Source organism: Ornithodoros turicata, chromosome 7 (genome assembly GCF_037126465.1).
Source record: "Ornithodoros turicata isolate Travis chromosome 7, ASM3712646v1, whole genome shotgun sequence".
NCBI classification, from domain to species: domain Eukaryota; kingdom Metazoa; phylum Arthropoda; class Arachnida; order Ixodida; family Argasidae; genus Ornithodoros; species Ornithodoros turicata.
Window position 1 is genome coordinate 56,024,714 of NC_088207.1, and position 25,356 is coordinate 56,050,069.

At 48.0% G+C, this 25,356-nt stretch overlaps 6 protein-coding genes and 1 long non-coding RNA gene across 9 annotated transcripts; 4 read left to right on the forward strand and 3 right to left on the reverse strand.

Moving 5' to 3' along the window:
- The first annotated feature begins 3,046 nt into the window (after positions 1 to 3,046).
- Positions 3,047 to 5,710, forward strand: LOC135400134 (vacuolar protein sorting-associated protein 4A-like). Its single transcript, XM_064631870.1, has 3 exons — positions 3,047 to 3,619; positions 4,090 to 4,480; positions 5,115 to 5,710. Exons 1-3 carry the CDS (start codon positions 3,068 to 3,070, stop codon positions 5,501 to 5,503), a joined length of 1,332 nt encoding a protein of 443 aa, XP_064487940.1. The 5' UTR covers positions 3,047 to 3,067; the 3' UTR covers positions 5,504 to 5,710.
- A 948-nt stretch (positions 5,711 to 6,658) lies between these two features.
- On the reverse strand, positions 6,659 to 9,241 carry LOC135400135 (vacuolar protein sorting-associated protein 4A-like). Its single transcript, XM_064631871.1, has 2 exons — positions 8,813 to 9,241; positions 6,659 to 7,628 (listed from the first exon to the last, which is right to left on the reverse strand). Exons 1-2 carry the CDS (start codon positions 9,195 to 9,197, stop codon positions 6,871 to 6,873), a joined length of 1,143 nt encoding a protein of 380 aa, XP_064487941.1. The 5' UTR covers positions 9,198 to 9,241; the 3' UTR covers positions 6,659 to 6,870.
- A 1,114-nt stretch (positions 9,242 to 10,355) lies between these two features.
- Positions 10,356 to 11,781, reverse strand: LOC135400137 (vacuolar protein sorting-associated protein 4A-like). The gene has a single exon (XM_064631872.1). It carries the CDS (start codon positions 11,709 to 11,711, stop codon positions 10,557 to 10,559), a length of 1,155 nt encoding a protein of 384 aa, XP_064487942.1. The 5' UTR covers positions 11,712 to 11,781; the 3' UTR covers positions 10,356 to 10,556.
- Positions 11,782 to 13,505: 1,724 nt separating this feature from the next.
- LOC135400138 (vacuolar protein sorting-associated protein 4A-like) lies at positions 13,506 to 14,816 on the reverse strand. The gene has a single exon (XM_064631873.1). The coding sequence runs from the start codon at positions 14,698 to 14,700 to the stop codon at positions 13,546 to 13,548; it is 1,155 nt and encodes a 384-aa protein (XP_064487943.1). The 5' UTR covers positions 14,701 to 14,816; the 3' UTR covers positions 13,506 to 13,545.
- A 651-nt stretch (positions 14,817 to 15,467) lies between these two features.
- LOC135400657 (uncharacterized) lies at positions 15,468 to 16,406 on the forward strand. Its single transcript, XM_064632487.1, has one exon. It carries the CDS (start codon positions 15,468 to 15,470, stop codon positions 16,404 to 16,406), a length of 939 nt encoding a protein of 312 aa, XP_064488557.1.
- Positions 16,407 to 16,685: 279 nt separating this feature from the next.
- LOC135401646 (vacuolar protein sorting-associated protein 4A-like) lies at positions 16,686 to 20,653 on the forward strand. Of its 3 annotated transcripts, XM_064634159.1 has the most exons (4): positions 17,114 to 17,680; positions 18,142 to 18,705; positions 19,133 to 19,487; positions 20,052 to 20,653. In XM_064634159.1, the coding sequence occupies exons 2-4, from the start codon at positions 18,176 to 18,178 to the stop codon at positions 20,268 to 20,270; spliced, it is 1,104 nt and encodes a 367-aa protein (XP_064490229.1). In that variant the 5' UTR covers positions 17,114 to 17,680; positions 18,142 to 18,175; the 3' UTR covers positions 20,271 to 20,653. The 3 variants fall into 3 exon arrangements, with proteins under 3 accessions (XP_064490230.1, XP_064490229.1, XP_064490228.1); XM_064634160.1 differs by having other exon boundaries at positions 16,686 to 18,705; positions 19,133 to 19,373; XM_064634158.1 differs by having other exon boundaries at positions 17,114 to 18,705.
- A 1,931-nt stretch (positions 20,654 to 22,584) lies between these two features.
- Positions 22,585 to 23,297, forward strand: LOC135400139 (uncharacterized). Its single transcript, XR_010424537.1, has 2 exons — positions 22,585 to 22,670; positions 22,880 to 23,297. It is a non-coding gene; the product is annotated as an uncharacterized LOC135400139 (long non-coding RNA).
- The last annotated feature ends 2,059 nt before the right edge of the window (positions 23,298 to 25,356 follow it).

Sequence of the window (25,356 nt, forward strand, 5' to 3'; positions counted from 1 at the left end):
CGTTCACCAGTGTTTGTACCCGTTACCGAAATATGCTATCGCAATATCGATACCGTTACTTGAGTATGACCTAACGAAATACCGATATCGATACTTCCTTTGTGAGGTAACGCAGTACCGCTATACTGTAACTACAGAAAAAGTAACGCGATACTTTGCCCTGAAACTTTTGCTGAAAAAATATGAAGTTGCATGAAATCTGCAACCCACATTTTTCCCCCCACCCACCATTTTTCCAACCCAATTTTTCAACCCACATATTATGACGTAAACAAGAGGCAAGTTGATCATGCCATAATTACCACTACCGAATTGCCGCAGGTATTGCATTTACAAAATTGGGCCAATATTGGCGATCTTGGCTCCCGATATTGGTCCAATATTGGTCCAATCTTGGCGTGCTGCTTGGGTACGCAAGAGCTGCTGCTATATATATTCGAGAAGACGGTCATAATTGCTAACAATTTTCCTAACGATTAATTTTCCTAGTTAATAATCTTCACAAATTTCCTGGCAACCTGCCAACGAGCTCATGTAACGCCGTTCGGGGGATATCACTGTTCTTAGTACTTGACGACACACCAAAAACATACCTCGAGGGTTCGATCCCGGCCAAGGACTCCAACAGAGTTACAGCACCACCTATACTGCCGGCTAGGCTGCCTGAGGTTTTCCCTGGATTTTCCGGCAGATTTTCAAGCGGGCACAGTTCACGTGAAATCGGTCCCATACTAACCTCTGTCCCCAAGCAGCACAATATCCTTGCCCAATATTGGCCCAATATTGGCAACGTTGGGCCACTATTGGTCCAATCTTGGTCCAGTATCGGGCCGACATTGCCAATATCGGCCCAACATTGGGCCAAGATGTTGTGCTGCTTGGGTCTTTTGCTGTCCAAGTCTGCACGCCGCTCATAGTCATAGTTGCTTCCAACACGAAATTAATCAAACAATCCAATAGTTTTTCACCTGCAATTTTTTTCAAAATTATCCGTGTATTTCGGACATACGCCGGTTCTTTCAGAAAATAAAAGATACAAATAAAAATTTAAAAAGGGAACGAGTTCGTGATTGGTTTTTATGAGAAAAGATGGAGTTATCCGTTTGTTTGTGCGCGGACGTCTATCATCTTGGACACTGAAGAAAATCCCCAGGAGACAAAACAATTACGGTAGGTACGTTGAAGGATCGTTTTCTTTCCCTCTGCGCGTTCTCCTAGCTGGACAGAAATATTTCATCTCTCCAATAATGTTTTCTGAGAACCAATTTGTCAAGTCCCGCTGTGCATATATCCACAGGTAACGAGGTGTTGAATCCACGGTATAGAAGGAACGAATGTGCTCTCGTAATTTATTTATTTATAGTGTTAGTACGGGGCATGGATATGGCATAAGGCATGGATATGCCATGGCATATGCCATATCCATGCATATGGCATATCCACCCCTGGTCCATATCCATGCATATGGCACGGATATGGCGCAACGAAGGTTTCAGCACAAAAACACAAAGATAACCATAAGAGACTATATAGGGACCAGGGAACTATAAAAGAAAGAACTATTAAACGGTACACGGCATACACTGTTATGCAATTACTCTGAAATATTCTCGCTTTTCGTGCAAATGCTCAGCAACCGTATCATCCCACTGCATGTTGTCACTTTATTTGTCATGTTTCGTGGACAGCGCAATAATTTCCATAAATACAGTCCGTTAATCGGAAATGAATGAATGGAGTCAACACACAAAATTTAAACGCATCTGGCGAGGAGCTCCCTTCTTGAAGCTCGCTTCAATTCATTTCTGTATGGCTCACGTACAAATGCAAATGCAGTTGTACACCCCGAGTATAGACATGACGGTTGTCATCTTGTCGTCTGCGCCGTCCTTGCTTTCGCAATTGAGTGTCGCGAAGATTTGTGGAGTGGAAGTATCGTTGCCGTTTGGACAGATTTCATGTGAGCTTGAACGCGATTCAGGCATCAAACACCGCGTGGCCTCACAACGATGACCCGAGACGGCGTCACTTTGTTCGTTTCCTGTGGACTCGTTGAAGAATGCCAGTGACAAACCTCCTACAGTGCCGTCTGAAAGCGTAACTTCTGCGACCCTGCGAGCGACTTCTTTTGCAAACAGAGCGCCACCGAACCCCCGTTTTTATTTAGATATCAGAGCTCTAGTCGAAAGTCCTTTTTTTTTTTTGTGGTCAACCCAGAGCGTGCGCTAATCCCTGCTGCTGGATTAGGGACGGATTAACCGCAAGGGGCCATATATAGGAGGTGACAAATTACCTGGTATAGGCTTATCCGCGTGGCGCGCGTGGTCTGAGGAACCCTTCCAACATTGAACACGCCGAAATGGAACATTTTTTTTATGAAACACGTACGCGCGGAGTTCAATGGACCCGCTGGGCTCCCACGGAACCCGCCAAGATATCTTCTTTACCTTGCACGCTTTTCAGGGAACGCGTTACAATGGGGGGAGCCGGCTCGCAAAGTCCTGAAAGACGGGGGAGAGCTCGGTTGCCTTGCCGGATCTCTGGAAACGTCTTTTGTAGGAAAATGCGTGAATTCAATGAAAAAGAGAGAGAGAGAGAGAGAGAGAAAGAAAAAGAACGTCAAAATAGTGGATGTTTACTTATTTTGTGATGTGAAGGGATGCTCATTAAACAGAAAATGTTTATTGCATGCCGTTTATTATGTATGTTTGTCATTTATTTACGACGTCGGTAAACATATTTCATTTCATTTCACTTAGTATACCTGAAGGACCCATATGGGTATTACATATACATGTACAGTATCTCACTATCCTCTTGCTTGGGCTTGGTATCTCTTTCACTTTACCATCGTTACTTTCCTTTGGTGCATCTCACAATGGGAAGTGGCACCGGGTCATCGTATAGCCCACCTCATCTCATTCATCGTTGGCTCTAACCGCTTCGTCATAGTCATCTCATTCCAGGGTTGTCCTGGATCTCCCTTGCGGATGCGGTGCCATGGCATGATGGAGGCTGAAGAAGAAGAAGATGAAGACGATCATCCCAGCTACCAGTCAACATCAAGATGGACGCCGAGGAAGCGGTGCGGCGAGCCATGGAGTATGCGAAGCGTGCCACCGAAGAGGATCGGGCTGAAAATTTCGCCGAGGCCTTCCGCCTGTACAAGCATGCCCTGCTCTTCTATTTCATGGCCGCCAAGGAAATTCGCCAGGAGAGCAGCCAATACATCCAACGCACCCACGAATTCGTCCGCTTCCTGGGCACCGGCGGCGATCCACTGTGTACGAGCGTTTCGACGGCCAGCATTACGCCTTTCACCAGAGCACCGGAAGAGCTGCGTCCTTTCCAAACGAGCGGGGTCGTCGTCATGGGAGAGAGTGAGCTACGATGGTCACACGTCTACGGCTTGGAGTCTTTGAAACGGAGTCTCGTCCTGAACGTCATATACCCCGTCCAGTACCCCACTATCTTCCATGAAACGGGAGCCAAGCTCTGGAGAAGTCTCATCATGTACGGTCCGACGGGTTGCGGAAAGTCGCACGTTGCTAAAGCACTGGCCACGGAGGCGCACAATTTCACCTTCTTCGACGTCATGTGTCCTCACTTTGTTTCAAAGGTAAGCCTTCTTAGCCGTGTGCCTCTGTGGACCCTTCCTGCACTGGCTCTCGGGATCTATACTGGAGCACTTCCTCACAATATCCATCCATCTCAGCAGTCCCTTTTCGTATATATGTGTTGTATCACCAGGATGACAATACGTTGCAGGGTGTTAGCCGACGTGCCATACTAATGATATTGTGACGAGAGGAAATCTACGACGGGCCTGCGCTTGCCTTTCGAGCGAACTCGTGACCCATGTCCGCATCTTGGCTTTCACTGCGTAACAAACCAAACTAAGCTCACCCTCCCGTCTTCAATGGAAAACCCAATCGAACAACAACTTTATTTCGAGATGATGAATTTCATCGTCAATCAACACAATCGACATTATGATGTACATAATGGAATCGTGTGAATTAGCTTAATAATATCTTAGTAAATGAGTACTCGACGGGGCTCTGTTCGTAAAAGACTGTAATGACGCAGGTGAACGCAGGCAACGAGAGCCTGACAGTGTACACCTTGTTCGAGATGGTCGTCAACCACGCTCCGAGCATTTTATTTCTCGACGAAATCGACGCTCTGAGCGCCCCCGTCGTCAATGGAGAGACCGTGGGCTTTCTCTACAAGGCTAAGAACGAGTTCCTTTCCATCTTGGAGGACATCATCCACAACAGGCGTCTCCAGGTGGCGGTGTTGGCGGCCACGCGGTCCCCGTGGGCGGTGGACCCGGGCTTGGCGAGATTGTTTCAGAAGTGGGCCTACGTTCCTCTGCCGTCCGTAGAGACGCGAGAAATCATTTTCAAAGAAAACCTGCGCCACTTGCGACATAACCTCGGAGAAGACGACATCGACAAGCTTGTACAGTTGACAGAAGGTGAGAAAGAACTCGACATTCGATAACGATAATTCGTGGCTTTATACGTCGCGTGATAACTAACATTCGGTCCGTGCAATAATTTTGTAACCAAATGATGTACAAGATTCCGTGTTCTTGCTGCATCACAATCTCAACGACGCGCCCAAACAACTTGTACGATGCCATAAACTATACGGGCAATAGTGTCTTCCGGCCATCATGTGGCTCAGAGAACTCCTTACGTGCCCACACTAATGGCAATGAGAATTTGGTAAGAAAAGTTATAAGTTAAGTTAAAAGTAAGAAAAAGTGTGATCATGTTGAGTGCCTGCATTCCTGAAAAACAAACAAAACAAAAAAGAGCTGCAAGGATCACTAAGTTGCTCCGCGATTTGGCCAATGCCAAACTTGCATAGCGATTGAAGCGCGGACTAAAACTACAATAATGTCTTTCTACGTTCCGTAATCTGTTTTTCTTGCATAATGTAAAACCCCGAGACTAGGGAACACAAAGGGACAGACACAACACGGCACACAGACACGTTGTGTCTGTCCCTTCGTGTTCCCTAGTCTCGGGGTTTTACATTATGCATTATCTTCACCAGCTCGCGCTTCCTAGCCATTTTTTTCAGTGTTTTTCTTTCTCTTCTAGGACTTACATGCGAGGACATACTCCTCCTGGTGCGCGAGACTCGCCTAGAAATTGTGGAGAGGGTTCTGAGCGCAACGCACTTCAAGAAAACGGCCACCAACATTCAAAAATTCGGAAAGGACAAAGTGAACGAACAGCTGCTGACGCCATGTGCCCCATCGGAGACTGGGGCCATCAGAATGTCCTGGAAGGACGTCCCTAGAGAGGCGCTCATTGAGCCGGAGCTCACCATGGACGACTTCAAGGCAGTCCTGAAGAGAGGCCGAACCGTCGTCAGTGCTACCGAGCTTCAAAAATTCGATGCCTTCAGGTTGCACCAAGACCCTGAGAAGACGTCCCTTGTCGTAGACATGCGTGGGACACCGTCGCGCGCTAGTTCGCCGTGGTGACCATTATTCGCTATATCTGTTTTTTTACATCTGGATGTGTACACAGGCTCTTGGTGCATTTCATACGGGATACATGTGCAAAAGGTTTAGTTTTCATGAGCGACGGCACACTACTTGCGAGAGAGCGATACTGTAAGGCTGCGGCTGGGTTCGCTGCGATCGCCTCTGTCCTCCGTGATGAAATAAACATACAATACAAAGTAAAAAGCAACGCCAAAGTCCAATTAACTGTGATTACACTGAGGGAAGGTAAAACGGGTAGGAACACTTTCTTACAATTAAGATGAACAAGGCTTTCGTGCAGAGCCTGCACTTCATCAGGTTAAAGAGTAGCCGTACATCAGGACGTATATATACCGGTAGAAAGGGAGGGAGAAAGGGAAATAGAAAAGCAAAAACACAATCGAAGACACTTATCTAGCTGAGGGAGTTGAAAAAACAATAAGTAAAATAAGTAAAAAGCGAAGCAGACGGGACAAGACCAAAAACTACAGCCCAGGGTCATATGTCACAGACACATAACAGGGGAAAGTTCACAGCAGTTTTTGGTCTTGTCCGGTCTGCTTCGCTTTTTACTTATTTTACTTATTGTTTTTTCAACTCCCTCAGCTAGATAAGTGTCTTCGATTGTGTTTTTGCTTGTCTATTTCCCTTTCTCCCTCCCTTTCTACTGGTATATATATGTCCTGTTGTACGGCTACTCTTTAACCTCATGAAGTGCAGGCTCTGCACGAAAGCTTTGTTCATCTTAATTGTAATAAAGTGTTCCTACCCGTTTTACCCGTTTTACCTTCCCTCCGTGATGAAATAAACACAGCCTGCTCTACACACGTAGACCCGGATACGAGCCGGAGGTGCATGGCAGAACCGGCATCCTGGCTAGTTTAATATTTATAGTACACTTAGCGGCCGCTAGAAGCGCTACCTGCTTGCTGGAGAGAGGAAATATGTACAGCCATGGGGTACTTAGGGCTGGTAAGTGGCATTGTGGTTAGGATGATCACCTTCCACGCGGAGGTTGGGAGGTGACGCGGTTTTGAATCCTGGCACCGGCTGAGGTTTTCCCTGGGTTTTTCGGCAGACTTTCCGGACGCCCTAAGTCGACCTAAAAAGAAACTTAAAAGAAACTTAGAGCTGTGCGCCGGTGTGGCATACTGTTTTTTTTTTTTTTTTATTCAGCGTCGCCGTCGTCGTTAGAGGCGTGTCCACCTGGTGATAGACAGTGGATGTATAGTTTGACGGTGGCTGTACAGTGCAACTTGTTCACTTTGTGGGAACTGTGGGAACGGTAATTATGGGACTATGCGCATGAAATTTATTTCGTAAGGATGTCTTCGATTGCATCACAGTCGCCCTGCACGTCCACATCACGAAATATTGCACTGTACTAAGTTAGACAGGGACTTAAGCCTGCTGATTGGGATCAAAGGGTTCCTGGCCCTCGGATTTTTCTTTAAACTCGCCGACATTATCGCGATTGCTTCCCGAATCCCCTTGTCTGTAGGGGTGGGCGATTTTCGCGCCTGCGGAGAATCATCCACTTCGACACAGCAGCTGAGTTCCGTTTCCCTGAGAGCTGCCGACCAGAAGGTACTCCGCAAACACATGGCTACTTCGGAGCTGGTAAAGCCTTTCGTCGATGCGGCCAGTTCCTCGAGCGAAATGTCTGATATGTATCCGTCCGTGCCACTCAAAAGGTGATTGGCTATTTGAATCCTGGACATGTAGTTTGGAAGAGGCACGTAAACTCGCCTTTCAAACACGGCCTGGAGCCTGGGGGAGAGGTCCCAGGGGATGTCCGTCAGAGCGACTAACCGAACCCCTAGCGGTTTATGGTTCATCAAACGCTCCAGAAGTCGAGTGAACGCCTTTGCCGCTCCCGTCACAGGTGGCTTGCACAGTTGGTCCACGTGGTCCACGACTAAGATGACTGGTCGCCGCTCGTCGTTCCCCACAAAGAGGCTCCTTATGATAACGCCTACTTCGTACGCACTTCGCCTCGGAAGAAATTGCGGAAGGTATACGTAGTAGACGGTAGACGAGCGGATGCCCAGGCTTAGCGCACGGACCAAGCAACATTTTCCGGTGGCAGCCGGCCCAGAGAGGAGAACACTCCTTGATGGTTCTGCAGGGAAACAATTTTCATGAGAAAAAAAAAAAAAAACGTTCGTGATTGTTTACGCGGGCATCCCCATTTGTCTTCACAGAGTTGTATAAACGCTTCTTTATATATATGGTTCCACCGTCGAGTAACCAAACTGGTCCGGGAAATCGTTCCTGCTCATGGTCAAGGCATTTTCGAGGGTCACTATGCTTTTTGTGGGGAGGGCGCATGTTAAACGCTAGAATATGTTCTACATAATACGGCTTTCTTTGACACGGACGTGAAAATTGTCTGCGAGGCGTATACGACCCGATTTACCCAAGCAACCGAAAGAGAGGAACGATGTCCATCCTAGGAATACATCACAGAATGACAGTACCGGCTGTAAGGTGAAACAATGCTCAGCAAAGAAAGCGGCGAGATTACTGGTGTGTATGTGACAAGGGCAAGGTGTCTCAGGGATTACAAGGGAAGGCAGCGGACAGGACAGCCTCAGGTCCAGCTCTACCACTCCAGCCCAGCTTGTATGTTCCATTAAAAGTGCTCTTTGCTGCACTCTAAATCTTTTCACACCTTTAAAGGTGTAACGACGTGCATGGCGCACGCCTTTTTAGGTGTAATTTTGGGAACATCATAATGGAGCACGGTTTCGCACAAATTTTCTTTACTCGAGTGTTGTCTGTCCTCCAAAAATTCAGTCTTGCAACATCTCAAAATTGTTCAACAGTATTGTAGACACTTGCGCGTTCGCGATTATCGATAGCGATGCTTTAGCGATATGCATTAGCTCGTACCTACAATATCCAAGACATAATGAAAGCAAGATTTGCACTGACACTTGATCTTTAGTAATGCTTTGCAAATTTTGTAAAATATCATCCTGGAGATGCAATGTTACGCAACCAGGTTGAATGTTCACAGCGCACACCTTTAAAGGTGTGAAAAAGTTTACAGTGTGGGTTTGTCCTGACCACATCTTTCGTTCTAACCCGGCCGAGGCAACTTGATCGCAGGGTACAAGTTGCTTATAGGCACGCCGTCTTCCGCGGGTGACGTTATAAACACGGTGTGGTGAGATTTCAGTGCACGTTGAGGAACACCCAGGTGGGCAAAATTAATCCACAGACATTGAGAAAATGTTGCCCCTTTAACGTAACAATGCCTTTGAACTCCCTCCAAAGGCGGATTTACGAAATACTCCGAACCAGAACTCGCGGGCTCCTTCTTTCGCCGCAGCAACTGAGCGACGAGCTGGACGACGTCGGGCGCGTCCACATCGACGCATCGACCCGTTGGGCTTCCCAGAACAAAGAGACCTTCCATCTCGCAAATGTAACGCTTCTCCGTAGTAGTGGACATGACCACAGGGACGTGCACGTCACCCCATTGGTTCGGGGACGGAATTATCTGGCGCAGGGCGCTCAGTCTCTCGCCGTAACGTCGGATACGACGCAGGATAGATTCCAGGGACTCCTCCAGGTGAAGAATGGCGCTGTTGTACTCCACCATTGCAGCAGCGTAATCTTTGCTCAGGATTTCCAGCCAGGCTGCTCGCTGAGCGTGGCGACGACCGCGAATCAGTTTGTGCATGGCAATTTTGTGCGCTGCCCAATGGAATGCTCGTGGAGCAGTTCTTCTTCTTCTTCTTCTTCTTCTACCAATGAGATAATGAGTGGCCGTGAGCCACTAAGGGAGATTGGCCAGGACAAAAGGGCGTGAGATGTTTGTTTATGTCTGTGCAGTAATGATGGGGACTAAGGCCAAGTCGGATCCAAGTAACTTATGACATATATGACATGTGATGACTAATGCAGGAACTGGATATGCATGTATGTAGGAATCTTCTTCACTCTCTTCTTCTTCTTCTTCTTCCACCACTAGGAACAGTGGCCACCAGCCACACAGGGCGATTGGCCATGGCCACTCTCTTCTTCTGGCTGTGCTGTATAACGCTTACGTACAGTCAAACTCCTGTACAACGAAACTCGGAGGACAGCAAAAAAAAAAAAATTCGCAGTAAAGGTATTTTCGTTAAAAAGGATGTCCATTATTTGACCTATAGGGCTCCAGCGGGACCGCAAAAAAATTTGCTGTAGTGGTATTTTCGTTAAAAAGGTGTTCGCTATAAAGGAGTTTGACTGTATAACGCTTGCTCACAAGCGTGGTGCTGTGTATACGGGGTGAATTTAGCGAAGGTTGCACATTTCGATCGAGTCGTAAAAATTCAAGGTAACGTCTCTGGCGCTTCAAACTTTGCAGACTAATAGTCATTCTCCTGAAGTTTTACACATATTTTTTTTTTCAAATGCTATCACTTTGTCGAAAAAAGTTTGAAGCAAAGCAAATTCTCTTCCACTGCATTTCCTATGACCTATGCCGCCCGCAAATCGCAATTTTTTCCTCTTTTTGCTTCATGTGCACATCACCACGTGGTGACGCTGCCCGGAGACGAAGCATAACCAAAACCTATGGGACCATCAACAACCAGATGGACCAGATGCAGGGATTCGTGGCAAAAAAGGTAAAAAAGACCCGCAAACCATTGATTAATATCCTATAGGTGTCTCGCGACGCAAAGCCATTATCACCTTGTCATCATTCCCAGTACCAGATTTGAGTTTTCGACCCCCCATACACACACACATGCAATGCCGGGATAGTATGAAACGATCGCCGAGACTAACAGAACGACAAAAGCCCCTCTGCACCGTTGAGCTGCTGGCCTGTGACGATGATCATAGCCTAACGTCTCGAACGAGCGGCACGGTTTTATTTCAATAAAGGCTTACAGACACTGAAGGAGACCGATATGTACGACCGAAGTTGATCCTTACACTTTGTGATCGCACAGCTTAGCCACAAAGTTTAACGTCTGAACTTTCCGTTGCTTTGCTCGGTGACAGCGGGCGCCTCATTGTCAAGCAGCTTCGTGGGCAGAGAGAAGGTAACTTAATTGGCAGTTGGATTTGCGGTAATGAACTCCTTGTGTCGGCTGACGTCCTCCTCCGCCAAGTCTGGCTTGATAACGGCAACCATGGCATCCATGTCCGCTTTTGTTATATGGTCGGCTCTGTCGGCATCTTCCTTCATGACAATTTCTTCCAGGTTGCTAAAGTTCCTGGCGGCAGCTAGTCGCACTATCCTCATCACCTGGTAGCGAGAGTAACGCTCAGTTTTCTTTGCACAGTCCGCCACCTCCCCTTCGGGCACCGTTGGAGCTCGTACCTTCGCCAGTTCCCCTTTGAGCAGGGCCAGTCGATCTGGTTCTTCGGGCATCGGAATGTTTATTTTGGCTTGGAAGGTCGCCTTCATGTCTTCCTCGATAGTCCATGGCTTAGAGGACGTCGCTATTATGAGATCCTTGTATTCTTTCTTCTCCGCGATTTCTTTGAGTAGTGCGACGATCTCCCCCTTGACGGCCGTCACCAGCGGCTTCATCACATCCGACATGTCCTGGACGAACAAATCATCCACGAAGTCAAGAACGAGACATCCCGTGTTGTGCTTACGGTAATTTCTGATCAGCATCTTGGTCATCTTTACAGGGTCGTGGGCGAGACATCCTTTGAGGTACATCGGTATGTCTACCAGAAAGACGGACTTTTCGGGACACTTTGAAGTGATGGCTTTGCAGAGCAGGGTCTTTGCTGTTCCGGGAGGTCCATGGAGCAGGATGGTGCTCGCGGCCTTGGTCTTGGGATCGTTAATGATCTGGCTGAAGACCAGCTTGGTAGGGTCGATGCCGACGATGTCCTCGTTGAAGCAAATCTTCTTGCCCGCTACCACTGTCGTGGCTTTGGTGCCCCACGGTGGAAGCAACGGCGCCATGAGGAGGATGTTGTGAAAGCGCCTGAGTTCCGGCAGGCCCTCACAGACCACTTCCTGGTCTACGTCACTGGCGAATTCCTTCAGCTTCTGCGCTCTTTCAACGAAAGGTGCGCAGGTGTTGCGAATGAGGAGAGCGGCGTTCAGGTAGGACTCCATGGACTTTCGGTACAAGCGAATAGCGTTGGCGAACTGTTTCTTGACGTCCTCATCGTTGGCTTGGTTGGAGAGGTCAACGGCAGATTTGATGTCATTGGTGAGGGTCACGGGGACCACCATGGTGCACTGCGTTCGAACGGATGCCGCCGGAACTTCTTCGTCCTTGCGTAATGGTTGGATGAATGGTTTGGCACCCCTGGTGGGCCTCCTTGTAACGAGGGGTCCAGCTCCGGCGGAGCGGACATGCAGTAAGAAATAAAAAGTTCACAAAACTATAAAGAATACACCGTTTCTTCCACTCAGTCTGCCTCTGTTGTCACAGTCTCTTGTCCGGTAGAGCGTCGTGTCTTTTGAAACAAACTTCTTAATCGTAATGATGATGATGATGATGATCCTATCGGCTGTGCCCTTTGTATCGGGCGGACAACGCCGATGAGGCGCGTCCTAGCCAAGTACGATTTAAACAAAACCAAACAAAAAATTTAAACAAAACTGCGAACGATGATCAAACAAATGATGAACGGCTGATGTCAATGACTGTTAGTGTGTGCACAAACAACTGTAACAAACCTTGGAGTACTAATAACGCAATCGCGTGCGTTATAATGGGCTACTTTATAATGGTATATCAAGTTTTGGAGTGTAAGAGGCAGGCATCGCATTAGGTCCCACTCATCCATAGCGTAAGTCCACTTTCAGGAATCCTTGCGCAATTTTCCGTAATATTGCTTTGTAACTCTGTTTAGCTCGAAATTGTACTTTATTGTAACGAGTACTTTCAAAGTAATGCTGGGTTGAGTCACACGAACGGATATACGATGAGCGGATGAAAAGTAGCACTAACGCGAGAACAAAATATTGTATAGATAGTGGGGCGAGAGAGTGCTACCGTCTTGTAGCTACATTCGTCTACAATCGCACCAAGAAACGTTGAATTCAGTTTACTCACCCTTTGTCAGCGCCGTTGCCATGGGGTCGAGTGTGTCTGCTTTGTCAACGCGTTTAAAACAGCGCTCGGGTTTTTTTAAAGGCAAAAAAAAAGTGAATCCTATGTGACATTGATCGTCGTTTACAAGTCAGTTATGGTGATGAAACTATTGATCGGTATACTGTGCGCAGGCGGCCAATGAAATTTCGTGAATCAGGAGCTGATAAAGCGAATATTGAGGATGAGCCTCGCGGTAGTTTCCGTGAGTGTTGAGAGGCACCGAAAGCTGGTGAACGAATTGATTCGAGGCGACCGTTGCATATCACCCAACAAAACGCATCGCCACTCAGCTAGACATATCCAAAGAATAAGCCATTACTGAGCCGATAATCTTGCATCACGATAAAGCTTGAGTACACACCTACCGCTAGCGCCGATGCCCCTTGTGAAGTTGTAGCTCGAACCCAATCCAAACCCTCCAGCACACTGACAGGATCCCCCCCTGCGATTTTCGCTTCTTCCCGAATTTAAAGAGAGACCTTAAAGTCACTCAATTCACCACGGATGATAAAATGAAGGACGCAATGAGATCGGGATAAAAACTGGTTGGTAGGAACGTCTAGCTGTAAATGGTGACTATATACGTCGAAACATAATGTACGCTCTTGTATAGCTAATAAAATGTACTTTCATTCTTTTTCTCATTAACCCTTGTTAGTTTGAGAGTTACGTGGGACCGTTCATGTGCATACTTCGTCGCATATCACATTGAATTCAACATGCACTAACGTCTTCCGCATTCCCTATGGTGAAAGATCACGTCTTGGAAGAGGTATTCTTCCAGGCTATATTCAGACAGACAGCGCGGAGTGTTAGTATACTATAGTTATGAGCGTTATGGCTGCCCACAAATTCAGTAAAAAGAAAATCACAAGAAGATGTGACGATAACCGCACAGACAAAACAAGAGAGAAAAAAAGTTCCGCTTTGATGTCATAAAGCAACTCTTTAATGGAATCAAATGCGTTAGGGTGCAGTGTTGGCATACTCCTCTTTAAACTTCATGCACGCTTGAACGTCCTCTGGGGCGTTTCGTGGCTTAAACTTGTCGATGGCTCCCTCCAGATCCGCAGCTGCCAGTTCACCAGTATCCTTGTGCGTCTGTAGAACCAATTCCAGGATGTCTTCCCCACAAAACCCCGACGTTTTATCCACCAGTTCAAACCACTGTTCATCCGTGAGGTTGTTTTGCGCCTTTCCGACGTGTTGTTTCAGCAACTTCAACCTTTCTTCGGGTCGCGGTAATGGAAGGTAAATCTTCTTCTGAAATGCGTTCACGAAAATGGAGTCCAACGCACTTGGGTTGTTGGTAGTCGCTACAACCAAGGTGATCTCAGCAGCGAATGTGTCGTTAATGTACTTGAGTTCGCCTATAATGCCATCTTTGATCTTCTGGTACCTCTGCTCGTCTTCTGGCTTCGTAGATGGCACAAAGATTTCGTGGACGTCTTGTAAGCACAGGACACACCAATTACAGAGTCGCGCAGACTTGAAGATACTTTTCACGTAGACGTCCTCTGCACCTTCAGGAGCGTCTCGTACCATGCCCGGAACGCTGACGTCTACCGTGACCCAATCCTTGGCCATACCGCATAGAGCTTTGGTGAGGTAAGTCTTGCCACAGCCGCTCGGTCCAAAAAGGAGCATGCTCTTAAGGGTCTTCCTCTTGCCGGTAAACATAATGGGATGCTTTAAAGGACACCGATCAAGAACGGCCAACTTGAGGATGAACTTGGGTGTTTCGTGGCCAATGATGTCGGTCCACTTGACGGGCTTATCGGGTGTCAGTGCCAGGACACCCGGAAGCCTATGCATGTTGGAAGTGGGCTCGAAGTCCGTAGCGTCGGGTTCCGCCTTTTTTTCAGGTTGGTTAGGAATCTTGCGGTACTTGTCGGAGGAGGTGATGGCCCGCAAGAGGTCCTCGTTCCTCTCCTGGAAACGGATGCACTGGAAGAGCATCTCTTCAATGACGGTCAAGTACGTCTGTAAGGTGAGTTTGTACATGCGGAAGGCTTCGGGAAGTTTCTTCTCGCGGTCATGTTGTTCTGCCTTGGTCGCTTGCTCGTTGGCTTTTTCGAGGACGCCTTGATAAGTTGTGGCTGAGTACTTTTCGGAGGACATCGCTCCAGCAGTCGCTGTGGAACAAGCGATGCCGCGCGAGCGGTCACGTGACGCTTTTTCTTCGTCTCATAGATGGCGCACAGGTGATCCGAGTTATACGTCGCGAGACAACTGTTATCGTTACCAACGGCACGGTAGTCGGCAATAGGCTGAGGGTTCTTAACGCATGCACACCTTGCTGGCTGGGAATGCTGGCTGTGCAGTTTACCAGTTTTCCATTGGGTTTCCTGAGAAGGGCAAATGTCGGTTACCTAGGAAGTCGTCCTAGGACGCACCAACGGCATGCCGCCATAGGAAGTAGCAAAACAACTCGGTAATGATGGCACCACATGACGTCCCTTCCGGGGAACGACGTGTCCAATCACAAAAGCAACCATGCTGCAACGAGTTCAGTAACGAGTGGAATCATGACGGAACCGTTGGAAATGGAAAATGGGAATGAAAGGGAAATGTTGCTAGTTGTTCAGGGTGAATGTTGTTCTGCATGGACCGGCTACGCAAGGCGTCCTTGTTTTAGTGCGCATAGGATGGTCCTAGGCGCCGTCAATGTTTTAAGAGCCGCGCGCATGCCATAAGCAATTACAAAAATGACCATTAAGGGAACAAAGCGAAACACGCAAAAGAACATGTCTTGACGAGTGCTTCTCCATCCTATCCTACCCTATGGTTGGCTACCTATCCTATGCACCGTCGCATCATTGGACACGCGCTTCCACAGTGGGCTACCAGGGGAAGAAGAAGAAGCGGCGGAGGAGGACGGGTTCTCGATGGAAGCCGTCACTGTGCTCGGCAACAGCACTACGCCAGGAGACATAACATTACCAGAGTGTGAACCAGAAGTCCAGAAGCTTCGCAAACTCGTCAGTCGGTTCCCATCTGGTCGCAAGACACTATTCATTTACGGGCCATCCTGTTCTTCATTCCTCTACATTGCAAAGTCCATTGCCAAACACACGCCTGCCTTCGAGGTCCACTACGTCCGCACCCGCCATTTCCTCAGCAAAGCCTCTGGGAAGGACGTGCAGAACCTCATTCAGTCACTCTTCAACCGCAATGGTGATAAAAAGAAACTGCTTTTCTTCTTCAACATTGAAGTCATCTACGGTAGCTCGCTGTCGAGAGACGAAATCACGGCAGCAGAAATCTTCAAGGCCCAGTTTCCACGAAGGGTAAATGACGTCAAACAAGCTACCAACAACTGGCTCATAGTCGCGTGCGCTTCCAAAGAGCCTTGGCTCATACCCGATGAAGTCGTGGACAGGTTCGAAGAAATGCTCTATGTTGGTCTTCCTAGCATGACGGAACGTGTTCGACTCTTCCAGAGCTACGTCGCCGAGAAGCCCAGCCTTCTGGCGAACAAGAACTACGTTCAGCTGGCCCGCATGACGGAGGAATACACGTACTCGGAAATAGGCAACGTCATAGAAGAAGCTCACTTGGGGCCTTTCAAGCGGATTGAGTCGGCGACACACTTTCGGAAAGTGCAAGGCTTCTGGGAACCCTGCACTGCGGCTGCACAGGGAGCCGTAGAACTGGCCTGGCACACCCTCGAGCCGTCGGCTGTCAGAGAACCCCTGCGCTACGAAGACGTACTCGAGGGTTTCGTCAAGGTGGAACGCAAGAGAACCGACAAACATTTTCAGTCGTATCGTGAGTTCGAAGAAAAACACGTGCGTCCCCAGAGCCCGAAGGAACTGAGTGCATGAAGTTCACACCAGACTGGGGAAAAAAAAAGCCACTGTCGCGCAGGTTGCGATTATGTTCTGTTAACGTCGTGCTGACACGCTTCCGTAAAGGTCCTGCAGATGGTTGGCGACGCAGCTGACGTCTTTGCGAAAATGCGTCGCAACGGCTCAGTTTATCATTCGTGCATTAATTAACACAATAAACAGCAAGACGGAATATTGCTGGATTGCTTCTTATCGAGTATGTACAAAGAAAATCCCTCTAACCAGGGGAACGCATATACAGGTGCGGATAGGGGACATCAAGTGGACAGTCCTGGTGTTTCAAAGCCACTGTCGCAGCTCTTCTGGAAACGGGTCACTGTTCAAAAAACAGCAGCTTACCTCAGACAGATATCATTTGGCGTCGAAGCGTGCCTTTATGCAGGAAGGTCTTTTCTACAGTGCCACTAAACAGGAGTCCCTCCCTATCAACTGTAAACGAACCGGATAGGAAATGACTTGGACAGAATGTGTGAATTAAGTTCAAGGAGGTCATTGTAGTAATAGTAATCCCGAAGCTTCGACAGTTCATCGACCGGGCTCGTATCCGCAATATCAGGATCACTTACCGAGACATTGTTCTCATAGACAGCACATTTTATTTGCACTAGAAGCACCTAAAAAAAGAAAGAAAAAAAGGAGCAACGGGAAAGATTATGATCACCGAGTGGCCATCTTCCTGGGGAGAAGACGAAGAAGAAGAAGTGGCCGCGTTCATGTGAATTGCGGTTCGCGAGATACTGTCACAAAATCTGAACGCCACGGAGGACGGCGCCTCGGACTGATCTATACGAGGGATGAGAAACTTCACCCTTCGGGACACGTGCTTTCTGTTCTCAGGAAGATTTTTTTTCCTAAAATCCCGCTGTCCAAGGTTCCTTTGAGGATATCTCTAAAACAATCCGATGATGATGATGATGATGATGGTTGGAGTGTTTTATCGCAACAGGCGATGCCCCATCCCGTTGAGTTAAGGCGGTACTTGGGCAAGTAAGAGACTGTCAGAGAGATTTTTGAGGCCCTTCGTTGTCCAGGAAAAGAAGGACTCGTGCGTCAGTGTCCCCCTTCCATAAACTTGCTTCCAAAAGAGGTGGGTTATCTCCAGTCCAGAATAGTTGGCCACGCTGCTCGCCAGTGATCTCCTGCTCGTCGGTGTCTCGTCCGATGTCATCTTTTCCCTCCGTTCCTCCTGAGCGAAGCGATTTTGCAGTATAGTGAGAGGACGAGACTTTATCCTTGTGTGGTCCTGAAAGGTTCGTAGTACGGGCAGTGAAGGAGTACAAGTGTTCCAGATCTTCCAAGTCACAACAGTGACGGCAACTTGCAGAGTCTATACGTGTCGTATAACGGATAACACCACGGTGTAGCAAAAGCGACATTTCCTCGCATCCGATCAATTAATGCACCGTCCTGACGAGAGATATTTCGTGGGATCTGCAAAGCGAGCTTTCCATCAACTCTTGTAAGCGTAGATGTGAAAGGAAAGTTGAATGCCTATAGAGGCGGGAAGCCAGGAGGAAGCCACTTCTAATACTTATAGCCCAGAAATTTCGATATATGACTAGTTTCGGTTTCGAGGTAAGCGGCTGTATATAGGTACCTCTTCTATAGACATCTCGCGTGGCTAGTTCTGGATCTGGAATTGTAGCTCGAGGCTGTGGTTATTCTAAGTTATTAACTATATCTCTGAAGGTGTTTTCTATGTCAATGTTAGGATCTGCCGCGGCCATATTGCCGCGGCTATCCCCATGAGCATCACTATCACTGTCATGTCGAATGGGATCCTGACTCAGCTGCAAGAGGCCCGGCGGCAAGTGCGACGTGCCATCAGAGCCGAAGTTGTGGACGAGAACTTTCGCAAGGCCCTGGGACTTTACGTGCTCGCCAACAGAACTCACTTGGACATTCTGCGCAAGATCCGGGCCTTCTGTGCCGAGTACACAGCGAAGCTACGAGATTTGAGAGCATACGTGATAAATGTGGATGACAATGCAGACGACGATTTGGACGACGGGCGACCCGTCTGCCACTTGGACGGTGTGGTCATTCTCGGCAACACTCGAAGCAAGTGTCCAGACGTAGGCATCGCGTTGCTCATCCCCAAAATTACCAGCTTAGCCTCTCTCGACCCCTTGGACAGACGTAAGGCGAAGAACATACGAAAAATTCTACTCTACGGTCCTTCGGCCACGGGGAAGACTTGTCTCCCGCTCTCTTTGGCTGACAGCTTTGTAAATTCTACCGTCTTCTATGTCGTGACGCCGTTGCTGCTGGCCAGGTAAATGTCTACTGGTCTACGACACGGTGTAGAAGTGTGGCTTGTTGCTTAATAGAATAACTGTCGCTGCATCTTGGGTCGCAGGCTGAAAAGGCTGCTTACGGAACGCTCAGAAAGGAAAGGAATGCACCAGCTGCTTTCTGTGTTCGTGGGCTTAAAGGGGTCAAGAAACCGCTCTTCCATTTCTTTTTAGAAATCGCGTTACAAAACGTATATGGTGTTGACTCCTGGTTATGCTAATTAATGTCCGACGTCGATCCTACTCTGTGGTTGGAGCTCGTTGCAAAAGCTAGTACTGCGAGAGATACAGAGATCCACATAGATATTAGATATCACGGTACAAACCGTCGTGTACCCCTTTTCGTAGGAAAACACCCCACCTGCACCTGTTGACCTATGTTATAAGACTTGTTGTGTATGCATACAGATGCCGTCAAAGAGGGGACACGACGCTCGTAAAGGCTGTCTTCGACAGCGCCCAGAAGCACGGGCGCAGCGTCATCTGTTTCGACGACCTGGACGCTCTGTGCTCGTCCCCGAAATCCCCGAGAGATGAAGAGAGGCTGAGGACGCTCAAGGCAGCATGGCTGTCCCACATGGCCATCGTCACAGGAACCAACGTCCTCGTCCTCGGAGTCGTGAACAACCCTTGGCTCCTGGACGATGATGTAAGGGCGCAGTTTGAGAGGATCCTTTTCGCTCCCCTTCCGCAAGAGCTGGAGCGGGTCAAAATTCTTGACATGTTGACCGAGCCTTCCACTTTGTCTAACAGCGACCTCAAGGTATGTCCTTCCACGTGTATACCCAGGAAGCTTTAGACATACAGAAGTGTGACACATGGTTGATGACTGATGAGACACGTCGTGTTCAGGGCGCTGCCGATCGTGGCGCTGAAATTTGGGCAATGATGACTCGACTATTTTCTGGCTTCTTTTGTGGATATTTCTTCGCACTACGTATTTGAGTCTCCTGTGCTCCTAAATCGGGATAGTTTTCATTTTGCACCACATAACGCCGAAGTGCGCAGAATGCCGCTCATTCCTGTTCCCCTTGTCGGTCGACCTTCACCCAGTCATTACGATACCCTTCGGACTGTTTTGAGTGTGTGTTGGCGTTTTAGCACTCGTTAAAGGGTTCTTCATTCAATATATGATGCCTGCACACCACTGGTAACAGAATTGGCTACATGCAAGGGAAAATTGCTACACTTCTGGCTACTTTCTCATGGCGTGTTGGCGATTTTGCGGATTTTGACCCGGCAACCCTGATCGTGTGTTGGTTCATGGTTCAACCAGTGAATTCCTCGTGCCCTCTGAGTTAACATATACCGTCATTTTCCAAAACAGATTGTAGCCAAGCAGACGGAGGGGCTGAGCGGAACCCACCTGTCCCTCGTGGTCAACGACGCCGTCAGGTGCTGCAAGAAGGAACCCGTTACCCTGAGTGCTCTCTTGGCCTCCCTCGGCAAATTAGAGTTGCGAGACTGCATCAGCCGAAGCGGTGTTTCCAGGACCGACCCCCTGGACGACGTCACATCTCGACAGTCGCTTGGAGGGCCGCAATAGTTTCGAAACCCAGTCTTTACCAGGAGCCGCAACTTGGAACTCCGACTGTCCTATGGGATGAACGAGTTTCTTGTAGCAATCAGCGACCACACTAGATGCTTTATACAGTACTGATGTTTTGTTCAGATACGTACCTCTTTATGAGAAACGGATATAGGAATACGCGGAGATTCCGGCCAGTAAAGTGCAGCTTGGACAATACACCTCGATAATTTGAAGAAATTTCCCCCGCTAAATGTATGGTAATGTTTAACCTTCGTCGCTATGATGTTGAATGAGCTGTTTTTATTAATATATTACTATACATGTGTACATTGTACGTACGTACGTATGTATATAGGTATGTATGTACGTACGTGTGCATATGTATGTATGCATTGGTACGTGTGTGCGTATGTGTGTCTGTGTGTGCTTTGGAAAAATGCTTGGGAGTTGCCCATAAATATTGCGCCGGTTGGGCCGTCGTATGAATGATGGCCTTTTGTGATGGAAGGGGTTCATTGCATTTTCGCTATCGATCGTATATAGAACACTGGACTGGAAAGAAAACGACGCATTAATGTGAAAAAAATCACTGACCTTGCATTAGAATGAAGAAATGGACTGAAGAAAAAAATGGATACTGTGCTATAAGTTACATCACTTCTCGCATCTCTCCATAATTCTCTTATAACGCTTTAGCCAAACGTCTCTACCAGCATGCGTTTTGTATCGCCGCAGTGCGACAATTGTCTTTGAATTCTCTCAGATCGAAAAACGACTTTACTCTGACAGTCACACACGATTCACTTCAAACGTGGGCGGGGCCCCGATGGTCCAGGGAGAGCGCTCCTACAAACTCTGACGGAGGAGTTCCCTCGGTGGCCCTCCTCGCGACGGGATCTCGCAGTGGTGAAACGAAAGTGCCGGTGCTGCCATCTATCCCTCTCCCTCCGCTTGAAACGCCTTTCGCGCTCCCAAGTCAGTCACTCGTCACTCCCTGTTCGGCCCCAGAGCCGCGTGTACCGTAGCGATGAAGGCTGGCAGCCTGGGAGGACCTCCGGGATACACGGCGTCAGTCGCACGGAGGAACGAGCGCGAGAGGAACAGGGTTCGACTCGTCAATCACGGCTTCAATACCCTGAGGCAGCACGTACCCGCGGGGACCAAGAAGATGAGTAAAGTGGAGACCCTGCGTTCTGCAGTGGAATACATTCGAGAACTCCAGGAACTCCTCGGGCATCAGGACCAGATTGTGGCCAAGGAGAATCAGTATCCTGCAGCGGTAGCGGAGGACCACAAGGACTTCTGGGAAAGCTGGTGGCCCTCTGGAGAAAGCTGACCAGGTGAGTTAGCGTGTAGAACATTGGCAAAGAATGCGAGCGAACTGGTGTGAACTAATGTAAGTAACCAGCCCTGAGTACCGGGGTGAGATCGGACCGGACGATACGAACAAGGAGGCAGGACGAATGTTCAGGAACTTGTCTGAGTTTTCGTCCTGTCTCCTCGTTCGTGTCGTCCGGTCCGACTTCACCCCGGGCTCAGGGTATTGTCTCAGTCAAATGAGTTGGCATATCTTTCTAGCATATAGTCGAACACGGGAAGGTATACACATAGTGTGAATACGTGTAGTGGTCGCGGGTGGTAGTGACATTGTCGAACATGGGAAGGTACATACACTGTCAACACGGGTATAGTGGTCGCGGGTGATGTATCAAAAAAGATGGGCGTCGTCTACGAGTCTGTTGGTCCACTCACTGATTCTAACGTTGCGGGTTCGTGCCCCCAGCTGTGAGGACGACAACAGCTTTGTGGCATGATAGGGAGCTCCCCCTATAGGCGCGCCACCCTCCGCAGACGACGTTAAACGGATTGGTCACGGTGCGTACATGAACATGTCTGCCGACATGAAATTCTAAACTATTATTTCTTCCAGGTGACACGTTAACCTGTTAATGGTTCGTGGCACACGGCTCTTAGTGATTTTTAGATAGAATATTTTAAAGTTCCAAGAGCAAATGTCATGCACAGTGCGTCGTTCTTGTCGTCTTCGTCGATTTTGTCGGTCATTGCAGAGTGGCAGAGGTGTTTATTTGGAGTACATACGCTCCGATCGGTATAGGCTTGGTGTCTGGCAGAAATGAACTGGGAGCAGATTTACACGTAAGGTAACACGTAATGTAATTTATACGTAAGGTAAGGTTCTCTATTTCCCCTGAGAAGGCAACAACCAGAAGAAAATTGATCGTGACACTGCTCAACAAGTTATAGTGATATAGTATAAAGAGAAAGAAAAGGATAGTGAAAATGATTCCGACCTCTGCAGGTCATTCTGCAGACCTTGTCGTTAATTTATCTTTATTTATTCTGCACATTATTAATTTACATATTCAGCATTGCGAACGATCTCTTGTGCACATGGTGCGTATATAACTGCTGTGTACCTGCTACTTAGAAAAATTCTTAATTTGATTTTTTTTACTAAATTCTGCGTTAACCCAAGAAGTAAGTGTGGCTGTGAACGGCATATAGATGGAGAAAGGGTTAATCATTTGTAGTTTTTTTGTTTTTGTTTTTTCCTCTCTCTCTGTTGAGTGTGGATTCTAACTCTCTGTATCTACCCTTCGCAGGATTTCATGGTCCATGTACATAATACAAGACACACGGGTGTGACTAATTTATGGAAACGCTCCGAGGAAGAGCTTGCTCAATGCTGTACATAAAAGGATTCATCTACATCGACCCAGTGCCATATGTCGTGCTTGTTGACTACCTCAATTTTACGGTGATGTCGTCGTCCAGAAGACGACGTACTCGAAGCAGAAGACAGTGTCTTCTGCAACGCGTCCCTCTATGGGGACCTGTCTTACGTTCTACTGAATTGGTTGTGAAAAACAATAAAGGACTGAAAGTATAGCTCCCTTCTCTGCCGATGAAGAAATCAAGGGTGTTTATAAGGTCTTCCACGACGACGAGGTTTTTGTGACGATTGCGTCTTTTGCAGTATTATTGACCCTAAAGGGGCGAATAAATTGTATTATACTTTTACGTGTCCGCTGCGTTTCTGTGCAATGCTCTGGAAATAGGGTTGCCACCTTTCGGAGTGAAAAATACCGGCCGAGGGAGAGGAGGTGGATAAAGGGAAAGGAGGAAAGGCTCGTGGGAAGGAAAAAGTGGGTGAGGAACGTTCTAGCTGGCTCGACACAACCACCAACAGCTTTGCACAACCACTGCTCTTGTCCCCTCCGAACACAAGACGTAATGAATAACAATGATAATAATATTAACAATGAATAATCGTAATAATGAATAACTAAGAAAACGACTGGAGACTGCGGAGTTAGGTCTGTGCTCCAGATTTATTCAAGCTGTAGTGGAATGTTGAAGGGAAAACGCCGTAAAAGCCCTTAGGAAAGGTCTTGAGCCACAAATACCGGCGTAAGGCTGCCGGTATCACCTTCTTACCGGCAACCGGCAGAGCGTGCAAGTAACCGGCCGTGCCGGTATAATACCGGCCTGGTGGCAACCCTATCTGGAAATCACCTGCCCGAATTGTTTTGCTCTCGGGGTCTACTCCGTCCAATAATATAACAGCGCCGGGCCGTCCAAACCAGCTATAAGCTGATGACAACTTGGCAACTTTTCGACTGTCGACCATCGAGTCAGTAACGTAGCCAGAAAAAAATACTTTTGAGAGGGGTCGTATACGGGAACTTTACACGGGGGAAGAGGATTTTACCGTCTCAACGTTTCCCCTCTCTCAGATGCCCTACCGAAGATACGCTCCACCTGATTACATATGCCACTGCCTCGAGTGCGCTGTGGCTATCAGTGATTTATCCAGGATCTCAAGCACGGGGGAGGGGGAGGGGTGTAAAAAAATGGGGGTCATTATTGCAGTTACGTCATAACAGCTTATCGTACCATTACCGACATGTGTCTAATGCTGGACCAGGAAGACCCCACCCCCACCCCCCTGTAATGGGTGAACAGGTAAAAGTATTTGGCGAGTGTAGGGGGGTGGTCTGGATAAATCACTAGATTTCACTGTCAGGGAACAAGGTATCGTTCTTGTAAAGGGGCTGGTTATTTTATTCCCCCCACTCCACCAAGCACTGGGGTAGAGTATCGCCTGTTGCGATGAAACTCCCCACTCTCCAAGACCGAAAATAAAGTTGTTGTTGTTGTGGAGAGTAATCGAAGCTATCATTCCTCCCCAATTTACTATTTTTATTACAGTTGTACGTTCGTAAAAAAAGAAAAAAAAAGACGTTTCAGCAATGACCAGTTTCACTTCGCACCAGAGCCGTAGCGATGGGGGGAGGGGGGGCGAGTGGGGCGGCCGCCCCGGGCGCCCTCGCCAGAGAGGGCGCGCCTAACGGCAGGCCCTTGCGGTTGTTTGTACAGGATAGAGCGGGAGGAAAGAAAATCTGAATTTACGATCTCGACAGTGAGAAAGAGAGAGAGAGAAAGAAAAAGAGGTGGAGGGGAGGCGCTTCACGTTTTACCCTGGCCCGGGCGCAAGCTGGCTTCGCGATGGCTCTGCTTCGCCACTCAATCAATCAATCGATCAATCAAAATACTTTATTACACATTCCAAGCACACATAGTTAAATGTGGTACTGCGAGGGCAGGGATCAAAGGATTTGTGCGTAACAGGAGTTATTTTATTGACGTCTGCGATTGCTCGGGAGTGCGTTCGGTATCTCGCTATATCTCGTCGTAGATCTCGCTCACTACGACACCTAGAAGAATATAGTTCTTTTTCCTCAGTATCCTGGCGTACAATACAATGCGTCCATGATGTAATGACCCGCGTGTATGAATGTATTTGAACCCTTTAAAGGCACCGTATAAAGCAACAACAGACAGGTTCTGTTGGTTACGTTGGCGGCGTAGTTTAACAGCTGGTTGCTTGTAAACCCAGCACAATAAGACAGGTTTACGGGGCATGGAAAGCTAATATTTTTTCTTACAAACAAACAAACAAACAGCTAAATAGTTTTTATTTGCAAGTAAAATTGCGGTAAAATGGCTCAGGGCGACGTCTGGTGGGAAATAATCGTACAATTTGTCGAGCAACGGTGATCCGATGTTCCCGACTCGC